The sequence below is a fragment of the Charadrius vociferus genome, unplaced genomic scaffold, assembly GCF_000708025.1.
Source record: "Charadrius vociferus isolate BGI_N301 unplaced genomic scaffold, ASM70802v2 scaffold213, whole genome shotgun sequence".
Lineage (NCBI taxonomy): Eukaryota > Metazoa > Chordata > Aves > Charadriiformes > Charadriidae > Charadrius > Charadrius vociferus.
Window position 1 is genome coordinate 4650764 of NW_009647828.1, and position 14619 is coordinate 4665382.

The 14619-nt window shown below is 43.7% G+C and overlaps 1 protein-coding gene across 1 annotated transcript in view; it reads left to right on the plus strand.

The window, feature by feature from the left end:
* The window catches only part of LOC104284217 (charged multivesicular body protein 3), a 34300-nt gene extending 19787 nt beyond the window's left edge, over window positions 1–14513 (plus strand). The window contains exons 2-6 of the mRNA XM_009882516.1: window positions 4778–4838; window positions 9036–9215; window positions 11789–11910; window positions 13105–13219; window positions 14158–14513. Of these exons, the coding sequence (XP_009880818.1) occupies window positions 4778–4838; window positions 9036–9215; window positions 11789–11910; window positions 13105–13219; window positions 14158–14291 (612 nt within the window). The 3' untranslated portion in view covers window positions 14292–14513. The remainder of the gene's footprint in view (window positions 1–4777; window positions 4839–9035; window positions 9216–11788; window positions 11911–13104; window positions 13220–14157) is intronic.
* Window positions 14514–14619: the final 106 nt, after the last annotated feature.

A 14619-nucleotide genomic window follows, 5' to 3' on the forward strand; every position in this document is an offset into this window, starting at 1 on the left:
GGGGGTGGGGGGGACACGGGGACTTCTCAAGGGTGCAGCAGCAGTAGCCAAAGGAGCGATGCATCCTGGGTGGCGTGGTTTGGGGAGGCTTAGTCAGCGGCTCCTGGAGTTTTAGCTTGCTATTAGCTGTCTTCCATAGCTTCTAGCTCTCCAGATTTATTAGGGGCTTCTAGCTGCTGTTGCAGACAGTCTTAAAAATATGAGTAGCTGAAATATTGGGTCTTGGTTTGTTTTTTTTTTGGGAGGCTGCAGGCAAACTCTGTAAGCCTTGACTATAGCCACAGATTTCTAACGTCACAGTGAAATGAAATAAGATCCTGATTTCACTGTTGGCTTTCATAAATCACTATTAATGTGTTAATTAAAAAAATCTGCTGTTTGATGGGAGGAAAGATCAAATACATTAGAGGTACTAAAAAAACAACAGGGAGAAGGTGACAAACACTGAAGTTGAAGGCTTAGAAGGGCTGCTGTGTCACAGCTATTCCCTGCTGTTTTGTAGCAGCCCCATCCCAGGGGAGTGAGTTATAGCCATTGCTTGTTGGGTGTTAGCATTAGATGAGGAATATACCTTTGATCGTGTACTTTCCCTTACTCTTTTACCTGTGTCATAGCACCATGCAGGCTGATTATAGTTTCCTGCGTTCATGAGCAGTGTTGGAAGATACCACAGAAAGAACTGGGGTTTGGAGACTGCTGCTCTCAGTTGTGGGATAAAGCAGCGGACAACCGTTTAACCCGCACGATGTGGTTATACTGCACTGATAAGTTCTTGTTGTTTCATATCTAATGACTGCTCTTTCCCCTTCCATAACTGAAAAGCTTGTCGTGTTTTCCAGTAACACAGCATGTCTGTGGGTTATCTTCAAGCTGCTTGCAGAAAAGCCTGCAAAGGTGCTAGAAAACAGGCATGTCTGACCCGTAAGGAGAAGTGACTTGGGTCATCTTGCTGTGATGAACATACTCTTGAGTTGCAGGCTGGCATGGTGACTTCATAGGCCATAGCAGAGATATTGAGAAACCCAGTAATAGTAAGAAACTTCTTTCCTCCTGTGTCTAACTGTGCAGCTTTAGAAGGAAGAAGTAGTTATTTCTGCTTACTAGATCATGGGGGGAAAAGCACTGCTTACCTCATGTCTGCCAGCATCTGTACACAAGATACTGTCCCTGAGTACGGCTAGAGAAAGGACCAAGCACCACAGGAGGTGGCTGATGATGGGAAGAGGTTGAGATTTTTGTGATGGCAGTGAGTCACCCTGGGTTTGTATGCTTGCTGTTGATGGGAAGAACTTATTGGCTGAATAATAAAAGGCAAAGATCGTCAGTCCTTGTGAGGAGCCAGTGATGCAGTTCAGCCTGGCTAAAGCTAGGGGTCTACTATACGTTTAATGCCACATCTGGATTGTTTGAACTAAAAAGGTGGTTTTCCTCTAGTGTATTCTGAATAGTGTATTTCAGCTTACTGTTTTGCTGGCTGACTGGCTCCTGTGTGAGATCAGCAATACAACTTCTTCATGCCCAGCAAATTGCTGTGTCTGATGTAACTGGAAGCATGCGGTTGTCTACGTGAAAGTCAATGAGATTTCCTCCTCCTCATGTACACAAAACTGGTGATGAGTGTTGGGAAGACCAGGGAATGCTGAAGCATCCAGCTCTGCCTTTATAAGGACAGTCGGATGAAGCAGCTTGTTCATCACGGAATGGTTTGGCTTGTAAGGGACCTTAAAGATCATCTAGTTTCCACCTCCTGCCATGGGCAGGAACACCCCCCACTGGACCAGGTTGCTCAAAACCCCATCCAGCCTGGCCTTGAAGACTTCCAGGGATGGGGCATCCACAACTTCTCTGGGCAACCTGTTCCAGTGTCTCGCCACCCTCACAGCAGAGAATTTCTTTCCAAGATCTAATCTAAATCTACCCTCTTTCAGTTTATAACCATTACCCCTCGTCCTATCACTACGCTCCCTGATAGAGAGTCCCTCCCCATCTTTCCTGTAGGCCCCCTTTAAGTACTGGAAGGCTGCTGTAAGGTCTCCCTGGAGCCTTCTCTTCTCCAGGCTGAACAGCCCCAACTCTTTCAGCCTGTCTTCATAGGAGAGGGCCTTCATAGGCTCCAGCCCTCTGATCACCTTCGTGGGCCCTCTGTGGACTTGCTCCTTCCTATGTTGGGGGCTTACAGAGCTGGAAGCGTTCAGAGCTGAACGCAGTTGTCCTGGGCAGTATTAGGGAGGAGCTATCAAAGAGTTTTCTGCTGTCAGAGATAGTAGGGATTGATGAAAACATATGGCCAGTTGTGTTTTAATGGTGTCTTTACGCTAGATTGTGCATCGCAGAGGCCAGAATCTGTGAATCCTGCTGTAGTTTGTTTGACAGTTGCTGATTGTGCTTGTACCTGAAGGCTGAATAATACATGTTGGTTTGTTCTAGAATACAAGTTGTAGAGCAAATATATGGGAGACGTTACATTTGCGACATGACAATTGGCCAGACAGAGTTCAATCATGTTTTACCTCAGCCTCTTCCCTGCCTTCTCTCCTTCTAGCGTAGGCATATTCAGAAGAGGGACCTTCTTAGCAGGGTGAAGAATGAATCTACATGACATTTTCTGCTCTGCTCTGAAGAACAAGAGGGGAGGCTGCAGTTGGTCCTGCAAGGGCTTGTTTTTTCTTTTTTTTGCCCCTCCTCTAATTAAACAGGATTCAACTAAAGGTACAGGAGCTTTCTGAAACCCTTTCAAAACTTCTGCACACCCATAATGTTTACGCACAGAGCTCTGCAGGGCTTTTGGGTTTGGTGTTTTTTGCAGAAGATTTTGTGCTTGGGCAACTCGAATGGTGGTTGTTGTCTTCAGTCAAAACACGGTATTGTTCATCGCGACTGAGAGCATTTCTTTTGAGATTGGTAAAAGTCTAAGAATCTGTCTTCCTCTGCTGGGCTTGTGCACTGAAGAGCATTCTTTTTACAGTTCTGTTATAAAGCTTACTCAGGTAGACAAAGTATTTTTATTTGGATTAAAAAAAATCATATAAAAATCAGGGTGATTTTCATATGAAACTTCATACAGCCAAGTAGACTTCTTGAGTGGCCTGTGCAGTGGCGTATACGGTGCGCAAGTGGGTCCATGAACTAGAGGTCATCTTAATAATCTTAATACTTAAGGGTTGTTTGTTTTTTCTTTTTTTTTTTAGGTACTATGCACAGTCTGTGCTGCTAATAATAAGTCGCATCAGAGCTCCACAAGCATTTGGCACTCTGTATGCTAGTATTATCTCCTGATTCTTGATTCTGATATTGTACAGCCCCTCTCTGCTTCTCTGTTTACCACAAATGCTTCCAGTTGTCGGCTGGATGTCTGGCAGCTGTTGCCTGTCTGATGTCTCTGCTTCCCCAGAGAGGTGGTCAGGGCAAGTGGTGCTCCCCACCTCCTTCTGCACCCTGTGTTGGTGGAACCAAGAGTGCTGGAACAGAGAAGGAAGCTATAGAGGGGGTGGCTGTGTTTGAAACCCTCCAAATGCAGGGAAGGGAAGCTGGAGAGCAGAGCTTGCTGTGTAGAGGGACCTGAGCAAGTGGGAGGAACGGGCCAGCAGGAACCTCATGATGGTGTGCACGTGGGACAACCATCCCTGCATGTAGGGATGTGCAGCCTGGGGAGTGATGGGCAGCAGCCCTGCAGGAAAGGACCTGTACTTCCCATGAACAATAAATACGAGTTAGCAGCGCACGTTTGCAGCGATGAAGGCAAACTGGGCTGCATTAGCAAGCTGTAATCATCATGTTGAGGCAAATGGTTGTTCAGTTACTCTGCTACATTCAGCATTAATGAGGCCACGTCTGCAAAACAGTGTCCTGGTTTGGGCACCTGGGTCAAGAAAGGTATCAACAAACTGGGGAGAGTGCAGCAGAGGGCCACCAAGATGGTGGAGGGCTGGAGCCCATGACACAGGAGTGGCTGAGGGAACTGGACTCGTTTTGGTTTGTAGAAGAGAAAGTGAAGGGACAAGGATCGGAAGCTTTTCACTGCTTGTAATGAGGTTGTAGTGAAGACAGAGCCAGATACTTTCCAGGTGTGCCCACTGACAGGAAAGAGACTACAGCCACAAGTGGCCAGAGGAGATTTTTGAATTGGATGTGAGGAAGGGTGTTGCGCTAAGGGGCAAAGTAGTTTTGGCAGAAAATAAACCCCTTTGCGTTCTGACGTTTAGTAATCATTCCACAAATGGTCTTCACAACAGCAGTGATTAAGTGCTGGAACAGATGCTCAGAGTGGCTGTGAAGTCTCTGTCCTCGGACAGTATCGAAAGTCAGTGGATGATGCTCCAACCAACCTGTCTGAACTCTGAACTTGGTGATGCTTTGAGTAGGAGGTTGGCTTGGGAACTTCCTGTGGTTTCTTCTGTCTGAAACAAGTAGTAGCATTCTGGGTGCTGTCATCCCATGCCAAAGTTTCTACTTCATGCTGAAATCCCCTTTGGCAAGTTCCCTCTGCCCAGAGACATCGCTGTGACGTGGGAAGTTAGCCAGGCAGTGACCATCTCCGATTCACATCCTTAACTGCTTGTCTGAACGTTAAGAAGAGTGCAATAATTGCTGGTATCTCTGCAATGTTGGTTTTGTTTTTTTTTTATTTGACTAATGAAATATTTAAACATCACTCATAACTTAAAGCTTGTGCATTTTGAAGTGCTGCTTTTGATATTGAATGGTTAAGTTACGTGGAAGTATAAAAGCAAGGTTTTAAAGTTGGAATTTCAAGTAACCCTCACTTTCTTTTTTTAAGGTCAATGAATGGTCCTTGAAGATAAGAAAAGAAATGAGAGTGATTGATAGACAGATCAGAGGTTAGTACTTATGTCTCATTTTTTGTTTTTTCCTTTCTCTGCCTGCCTTCAAGTTTTTTTTGCCTTTATTGAGGAAGGCTGTGAAATCTAGTAACCTGGCGTACTCTGTCACATCTGGAATAAAGGAAGACGAGTGTGATCATGGGACCAGACTTAGTGTGTTATAAAAATGACATTGCTGTAAAGTTCTCCAAGCAAAATTTTCAGAAGAACCTGAATATTTTATGCTTCCAGTAGGATATAATGCTCTCGCATACCACTTGATAAGATGAATCAGACTTATTATCCAGAGCTTCACCCACATTGTTTTAACAAATAGAGTATCAGTGTGGTATGTAATTCCACATGTAGAAAGTTCCGCAGGTATGTACTGGCGTGAAGTGCACATGCTAAACGAAAGTATTTTCTCAGTGGGAGTTTTGCTATTAAATTGTAGGCATTACACTTTTGAAGAAGTCTTGAAGAGCAGGGGAGTTGCTTATGATTATGCTGTTGCTAGCTCAGTTTCTTGCTCTCTCTTCTGCCTCCGTTCCCAGAATCTGAAAATAGGTTTGGGGCTAGATTCTATTTTCCCTGTTTTGTATTACCCTGCCCTCAAGATTGGTCCATGGGATGTGCTGGTACAGCACATTTTGTGTCAGCATCCGGTCATTAGGCACATGCCTGTTTTGAGGGACTCGTCGAGGGGTACGTTCTTGCTCCCCCCTTTCTAACATAGTCCTGCACTTCTGGAGTAAGCTGGCAAGGTTCATATATTCTCCCACTTGTAGATTTGTACGAGTTGGTAGGAGGGAGATACTCATGCAGTACAAAGTCTGTCTTTGTCCTCGTCTGTGAAATGAGAACAGGGTTTATGCCTCTTTCAGGAAAACTGATGTACAGTGGTGTTCATTATGTTTGTGAATTGATTTGCATTCTCCAAAGCACTTTGTGTGGCTGTATCAGGAACAGAGCAACAGAAACATTGCTGATATTACCAGCAAAGTATGTTTTAGAGGTCACATCTTCCATGGGAGCAAACTACCCACGTGTTCACTGTTGATGGTTTCTTGAAATTTTGGTTTTCTCTCAACTTTATGCATACCATAATACTTCTAATGCCCTGTATAGATACTGGGTTATGTGGTAGTCTGATATTTTGATGTGGATGTAAATCTAATGTAGCAGCTCTAAACACCTCTCTGTGTAATGCAGAGTGTTACATTCAAAGGAATGCAGTTCAGCATGTAGGAGCTTAGACTAACCACCAACCATCTGCTATTCTGATAATTCCTATGAAGTACAGAATATCATTTTAATGCCCGCATTGTGCTAGGATTTCACATCTTACCAAGTGTCAGCTGTGGAAGTACACAGCTCTGCTGGGCACTTATCAGGCTAGCAGGCTGCTGCTGAAAGATGACAGGCACGTGCCACTAAAGGGATTTGGTGGTTTGGGTTTTTGGTTTGGTGTTTCTTTTTTTTCCCCCCAAAATTACCCACTGTAGTTGGATTCTGCCATACTTTAATGTTTCGTTTGAGATTTACGTAGGAAATTGCTGTAATCTTTGAGTAAGGATGCTGAGCTGGGACCTGTCTTAGTTTCCCTGGGGGAACTGTGCTAGATGCATTTTGGTGTGGCGGTACTCACATCCACCTGGGACTGACTGAGTGGGCTTGGATCACTCAAATGCTTGGTTTGCCCAGTCAGAGCAGTTACTAATATAGCAACATGCTGTTTCAAACCATCTGTTGTTGGAGTCTTGCTGCGGTAGTGATTTCTGTTTGGTGTATGTTGCTTTTGAGAGCTTGGAAGGTCCAAAGAAATGAAGGGTATCCTTGTGACTTCAGAACTGAATTTTTTGAATTAATATAGTTGGAATAGTATGGTTACTTTGGGCTTTACTGAGCTTTCAAGTCCTTCTTGCAGGTGCTTTGGACTGCTTTGTGCCTCTGTTGAGCTTGGTTGCGCTACAGGGGGACTGGTTTAATGACTTGGCTCACTAGACGTGCGTAGCTGGCATTGACCTTCAAAGGTGGAGTTGACTGTTCTGCATATTTGTGCCACTAATCTCATATTCAGCAGTTTGTCATGCAAGCAAAGGCATTCACTTGAGTACAGGGCCATGCTATGCTAGTTTGGATGTAGTAACATAATACTTGTGGGTGTTTTTAGCCTCTCAAAGTCGATGTCCTAATTGCTCAGTAGTGCTGGAGTACTGGTGCTTTCTGTTTTTTGCTGTACCACTTCAGCAGTTTCTTACCTCTTCTGATACGCTGGGACTTGGCTCACTCCTGTGGCTGACGTACAAATGTTTTCAAGCTTGTGACATTTCTGCAGATACTAGTGGGGGAGCAGCAAGAAGTGTTTTTCTGATTACAATCCTACAGATTCCTGCCAATCCTTTAGGATAAAGAGGCCATTGAATGATATTAAGAGAATGAATCATCTTGAGTACAGGGTTCGTTAACTCCCATGTGAGAAGCTGTGTCAAAGTCTCCAGGTCAGCCTGTGCCAAGAAGTGTGCGTTGATACCTTTGTTTTTATAAAAGGGCAACTTTTGATTCTTGCCTGTGTGTAACTGCTGTCTGGGATAAATCAAGAAGACTTGAACAAAACTAAGTTTGAACAAAGCCATTGCTAGAAATAGTTGTTATTGTGGTTCAGCTCTTTACAGGAAAGTGTGCCTAACACTTACTATTTGAATTCTTTATTTAATTTAGGATATTTTTTTTTTTAACAGACTAACTTACAGCCACATTTCATCAGTGGTTAATTTATTGCTGAGTCTGGAAAAGGAACGGGGTTGATGTTGCCCCTGCTTGTTCCTTTGTTTCTTACTCTGAGCTTTTTGAGGTACCTGGCTTCTGTACACAGCCAGTGTTATCTGACAAGACAGACACGTGAATACTCACATCAGATTTGCTGGAGAAACCTATGTTATTTGAGGAAGCCTGTTTAGCGTATAACACTTCAACTATTTGGTGCTCATTTTGTACAGGCTTAGTTCAGCACTCCTGCTCCAGCATGCTCTTATAAATAGCTGTTGAATGAAGCTGGATACCAGGAGAGTTTGAACAGGCTGTTTTATCTAACCATTTACCAGCATACTATATTTTACTGATAAATAATCCATAACTTCAGTGCCAGCCATCTTATAATTTGAGTGTGCCAGTTTATATGAACACCTAATGCATGTGTCTTAAAGTATGAGCAATATAAACTCAAGACTTTAATTATGAGGATAGACTTGGCTGGGTATCCAGTTGAGGCTTAATGAGTTGTGGCTGACGGGGAATTAAGTCTATCTGCAAGGATGAAGGCTTTTTTTGACAGTAATTAACAAATCTGTGGTTCTAAGTAACTCTTAAAATTGTGGACGTGCCCTTACAAATTCACTATATAAATGGTTATACTTTTATTTTTAAAAGGTTATGTATATCTATAACTTTCTAGCCTCTGTGAGATCAGCCTTCTACAATCTTTCTGAATGTGTTTTTCTGAAAAAAATATATTTCAGGGATTTAGAAACAGTGAGGACAATTTTGCCTACAGCAGCCCTCAAATTCACTTGATGGTGGGCATGTGGGTTAAGCTTTGAATGTAGTCTGACAGGTAAGTATTTTTGCTAGTAAAATGCCCATCTGTCTTCTGACGCTACTGGTTTTAAACTCCTCATGACAACTTTGTTCTTTCCTGGTGAAGAGGCAGTCTGATGATGAACATGGAAGACGTAATCTTGTAAGCAAATCAGTACAGTAGTCTTAAACTGTGTGTATATATGATATATGTGTGTGTTTTTTATATTTATATATATATTTATATCAGGCCAGTTGAATAGCCAGGAAGTTACTCTGAAGTTGTAAGTCAAGTAGTCATCTCAGTGCTTTGTTCTTGCTGGACGTTTTTTGCTTCTTAAGAATTCATCTTAGCTCAGCTTCATGCAGTGATATTCCTGCACAGTCCTTTACAGTACTCTTAACTGCAAAGGAAATTACAGAGCTGGATGTTTACTACTGAGAATTTTTCTATTAATATCTGCTTGAATTAATCAGCTAACGTGTAAATGAGCCTAGAACAAGGTATATGAGTAACGGGGGATCTGAAATTGAGCAAAAACGGTTCTTTGCATTGCTAATGCACCCCAACAAATGACTAGTTTCTTTTCCAAATCCTTGGCAGTTTGCTGCTATTTGCTGTGTTTTTCTGTACTTAAGATATCCAGAGAGAAGAGGAGAAGGTGAAGCGGTCAATAAAGGATGCTGCCAAAAAGGGTCAGAAAGATGTCTGTGTGATCTTGGCGAAGGAACTGATCCGCTCTCGAAAGGCCGTAAGCAAACTCTATGCGTCCAAAGCTCACATGAACTCTGTTCTCATGGGGATGAAGAATCAGCTTGGTAAGAACTTCTTCTGAACCCAAATACCTCTAGCTTTAGAGGTGAGGGCTGAGTTTCCATTTTTAGAACCAAGGTCAAATGCAGGCAGAGCTTGAATTTGGAAATGGGCCTACTCTTGTGAAAGGCAGCTGATTCCAGTGGGCTTTAGGACCCTGGGAAACTTCTCCCGTAACGGGCCGGAGGTGTGAGGCTGCTGCAGTTCCACATCCCTGCATCCAGCCAGGCAGAGCTCCTGTTCTCAGTAGGCACATGCACCCACAGCCGTGCCTTTACCAGCACCCATGTAAACACTCACAGCTTTCACACAAACATGAACAGCACTGACAGCGCAATCCTGGCCTTCCTCTTCAGCTGAGTAGGACTGGGGTCCACATACATATATATATACACACACACACATGCACAATATATAGGTTGTTTCAGTACCTGCTTTCAGACACTCAGTCTAAGCTGGCCAGCTATCTGGTAACTGGCCCCAGATTTCCTCCTCTGCCTGAGCTGCTGGTACCTGGACCTGTAGGCCCCTGAGGCTTCTGTGTTCCCTGGTCCACCTTGATCCTTGCCTTTCTCCATCTTCAGTCCTGCCCCTAAACATCCCATAAAAAGTTTCTCATGCTCAGTCACATTCCTGAAATCCACTTAAAAGATTCCATAACAAGTTTTTCTTGGTTCAAAAAATGTTGTTTTCCCCCACATCCCATACTGAGTCCTATATCCCTGTAGGCATTAACCCCTTTCACTCTGCAGGATGTTCTGGAGACTGTTTTCCCACTGCCCTGTCTGGATACCCTGGGTTCTGGAGTAGTCAGGGGGCTCTCAGTTAACTTCCTGGCGTTTCTACCCCTTGTTGTTCCCTAGATCCTCGCTGGCTCTCTGTTTCCTCTGACTGCTTAGCAGATAATCTAACATCTCTCCTCAGAGCCTGAGGGTTACAGTGACATGAGAATCATGTACTCTGAAACGGAACTCTCTTCCAGTAATTGGGGGCATGCTTTTAGTGTGCATTCCTAAACAGTTTGAATGTGTGTCTAATATCACTGTATCCTTGTGGAGCCTGTTGTTGCTGATTTTGACAGGATCAGTAATGTGAGGTTTATTTTCTTCAGTAGAATTCCCTTCATGATGTAAATGATTGTTTCTTTAGCAACAGATTTAGGACACTTACTAAGTCCTAAATGGAGATGGGGGCGCAGTGCTTGATTTTCTTGATTTGGATGAATCGATTTGCCCTGTGGCTTAATACCTAGCTCTCCGTAAACCCTACGTGGTCTTTTTGTGCTTCTCTAATAGCATATTTCCCTCATTACTTATCCACATCAGAAATCTGTTGTGATAGACTTCCTGCAGTATTTTCCACAACTTAGAGTGTACCAGCCTGGAACAAGAGCAGAGCAGAAAGCATTAAAGACGGGGAAGGACCTGGTGGATGTTAACATGCTGCTGAAATATCCAAGTATTTCTCCCCACCTCAACATTATCCAAGCTAGTTGCTAGTAGATTTGAACGGTAGATGAGTGATAAATGAGGAGTCGCAATGTGAACCCGAAGTGTAATCTTATGATAGGTCGAATGTGGCTACCCATGTATCTCATTCAGGAAAGGGAAGCAGGGGCCATCCTTGCAGCTTGAGGTGTCCCTTAAAAGGAAAAACTCTTTATTACCACTACCAGCGTTTTCATTTTACAGGGAATGTTCTGACACTTACCCAAGTAATAGGAAGGAATCTAGACTTCAGTCTGGGTTTTGTATTGACTTGCTTCATCTTGGGGAAATGACCGCTAAAGGCAAGATTTCTGTTGGTTTGTTAACATTACAAGTGTAATGTTCTTAAAGAAATCAAGTATTAAAATGAAAAATAATATATGCTGTACCTTCATTTTGCTTCATTAAGGAGTGACCATTTTGTATACAAACAGGTGAGTTCTCCATGGCTAGGAAGCTGTGACATTAGATGGCACAATTAAAGAACCTCAGAGCACCCTTAATTGTTGCATTTTGATCTTGGTATATCAGCATATACGAGAAGAGCTTTTAAGCTATATTATGAGAATAGCCTCTGGAAAGAGTATTGTTAAATTCAGTTTAAACTACACTTATTTCCAGCTTATCTGCTTCCATATTAATTTTTTAGTTTACTGTTAAACTAGTGCACTAGAACTTCTGCCAGGGTTGGCTTCCACTACCCAGTGTCGGGCAGGAGGTCACTAGTTTGGTCGGCAGTCAGACGTCGAGCTGGACTGTAGCTCACCCTCAGCAAAACCTCTGGCTGCTGAGGCACGCAGGCAGGAGCTGCTCACTGGAGCACAAGTGGGTTGAAATCTCTGCAGGCAGTCAGGACTGTTCCAGGTAATCCTACAGTACTAGTATCTGCTAGAAACTTATTTTTTCCGGTGTGGGGAGGAGTTGAGCTTTTCCAGGAAGGTAGACAAGAACGAAGAAGCAGGATGTCAATTTAATTAAAAAAAGAAATGGCCTAAATGTAAACCAATTTCTACCTGTGCAGGGAGGATAGAATTTCTCTGCCTTTGGTGGTGCATGAATTGTTCAAGCTTTTCTATGCATCTCCTTCACAGCTGTCCTGAGAGTAGCAGGTTCATTGCAGAAGAGCACAGAAGTCATGAAAGCTATGCAAAATCTAGTAAAAATCCCTGAAATCCAAGCAACGATGAGGGAGTTGTCCAAAGAGATGATGAAGGTAAGATCTATAACATAAATAGACTTGAGTGAACAAGAGGTGGTTGTTAAGTATGCTGGAGTGCTGTGTGACTGCTTAGGGTGGCCCCTTTGTCAGAGGGCTGGTGTGAGCTCTAATAAACTAATTAAAGGATCACATTAATAGCTGGGGACTTTCTAGAGAGTCACTGTACGTGCGGAGAACCCTGACTCGGTGATACCTGCAACACGTTTGGTGTAAAGCTTGATTGAAGCTGAAAAAAGCCGCTGGGGTTGAGGATGGAAGGAACAAGGTCAGTCCCCGTAGAGAGCGGTTGTGGCTTGGTCATCTTAGTCCCAAGGGTGGAGGGAGATGGAGGCTCAAAGCGGGGTTCATACCTGCGCCCAGTGACTGCCCCTGTCCCCGAGCTCCCGTCTCTTCTGGAGGAGACTGAATGTCCTGCTTCCCGGGATGAAAATGTTCATTAAGAAAGACCCACCACAGCCTATTGTGGAGTGGGAAGCTGAAAGTCCCATCTTAGGCAAGATGGTGATTCTGATACTGAGTTTAAAACCTCTAGCATAGTGTCTCCATCTGATGAAAGTGCTCTGATTTTTAAAGTATACTGCTTCCGTATCATGGTTATTTTCTTTTCAACGACCAAAGACATTTTGTTCCCCCCCACTCCTGCCTTACCACTCTAGACTGTTCAAGTCTATCATCTTATTTATTAATAATTTTACTGTTGTGCAGCAGAACAATTTGGCCATACCTAGATTGCAGGCCCTGCAAAGTAAGGTTTTCAAATACATATTAAAAAAAAAAAAGGAAGCTATTTCAAACACTAATTTACAGCATGTTATACAATTTATGCTTCATGACTGAAGCATGTGAAATACAGCTGCAAACTTGGAGCAAGCTGGCTTGTCAGTGTTTAGACATGCAACAAGGAGTAATAGCTTGAGGGTCTCAAAGGGAGAACACGTGTATTTAATCTTTAACTTTCTTCCTGCTTTTCCTGTCCACCCATTGTACAGATACGTGCTTAAACTGTAGGCAGGAGTGTTGGCCGACCCTCACGCAACAGGATAGCCTTGATGTGGAAAGCTGGAGCAGCCAGCAAGCAGTTTTTCAATGCCTGGATAGGTGTAACCCGATCGCAAAAGTAGGAAGCGTGTCCTCTTGCTCTGCCGTTTCCAAGGGCGTCATGTGCTGCCTTTTTTTGTTTCCCACTAGGCTGGTATTATAGAGGAAATGCTGGAGGACACCTTTGAAAGCCTGGAGGATCAGGAGGAAATGGAAGAGGAAGCAGAGATGGAAATTGACAAAATCCTTTTTGAAATTACAGCCGGTGAGTTTGTGTGTGTTTGCTGAGAGTAGAGCCTTGACCCTTCTCCGTTCAGTAAGACACAGCAATCTAAATCTTTATCTGTTCTGACTTAACTGCGCTGTCCCAGTGGTGTCTTTGCCTTTGCTAATAGGCAGAGTGCTCTGACAGACTGGTTGCTCAGGGAGTACTGGCTGAGAAGGCCGGTGCAGTTCGGTAAAGCATAAGTAATAATTTATCAGCTGACAGCTGTGCAGCGCTTTAATTGAGGCTTTCGCTTTCACTTTCTGTGCAGTGGATCCTCTTAACAAGGTGAAATTTATATGATCGACTAGATATACTATTATTAATGAAGCCAGGAAATAAACTCAGCTGCATTGCCTTGAGTCGTAGGCTGTGTCGTGATTCCTGGCTGTAAAATGCTGTTAGTGTCTTGAGGAGTTGAGGGGGGGAACCCACAAAAAACAAACAAACAAAAATCCCTAAACTGCACCCAAACTCCCCAATTTCTGCTGTTACAGCTCATGAAGTAGTGATCAACTGTTTGTTACTTGACTTAGATAATGCTTTGAATGCTGCTTACCTGAATTGGGTGTGACAATTACAGGAGCTGTGCTGAGCTGTAACATGCTGCAAGCGCAGTTCCCCAGCTCCTGCCCTGCTGTTACCTTGTCTCCAGCCACCAGCTTGTTGCCCTCTCTTGTTTCTTGCATCCTTCCTGCTTTGCTATTTTCTGTGCTGTTTCCTGGCTGGCAGCAGCTCCCTTCCTGCCAGGGGGCTGTGGAGATGGGCAGCAGCGTGGGAGGGGCAGGCGGGTCAGTGCCGCTGCATCGGCCTGACAGCTCAAATGTGTGTGACCTCTACCAGAACCGATGGGTTGAATTATTTTAGGTGCCCCTGGAAGCTGCTAGTTATTAAATGAAGACCTAATGCACACTAACGAGCCCGATTGTTGTTTGCAGGGGCCTTGGGTAAAGCACCTAGTAAAGTCACAGATGCTCTTCCAGAGCCGGAACCCATGGGAGCAACTGCTGCTGTTGACGAGGAGGAAGACATTGAAGCAATGCAGTCGCGGTTAGCCACCCTCCGTAGCTAAGGATGAAACAAACGTGTACAGTTTGCCTTTTTTTTTTTTTTTTTGCAATGGGGTATTCTGTCCTACCTTCAAAATGCAAAACTTAATATGTGAGAATACTTTATGTAATATATATATTATTTTTTTTTCTTCCTGGGGAGCGTATTCTCCAAGAAACTACTGTAATATACTTCTTGGGGAGTGCATTCTGTAGAGATTATCTTACCCTTTTCTGTTCAGTCTGTCTCCCCTGGGAGGAGCTGTGGTGAAATGGCAATGATGGCGTAGTGTTACATATTTTCAGATATAAAGTCCTGAAACACATTTTTAGCTTCAAGTACCATCTTTC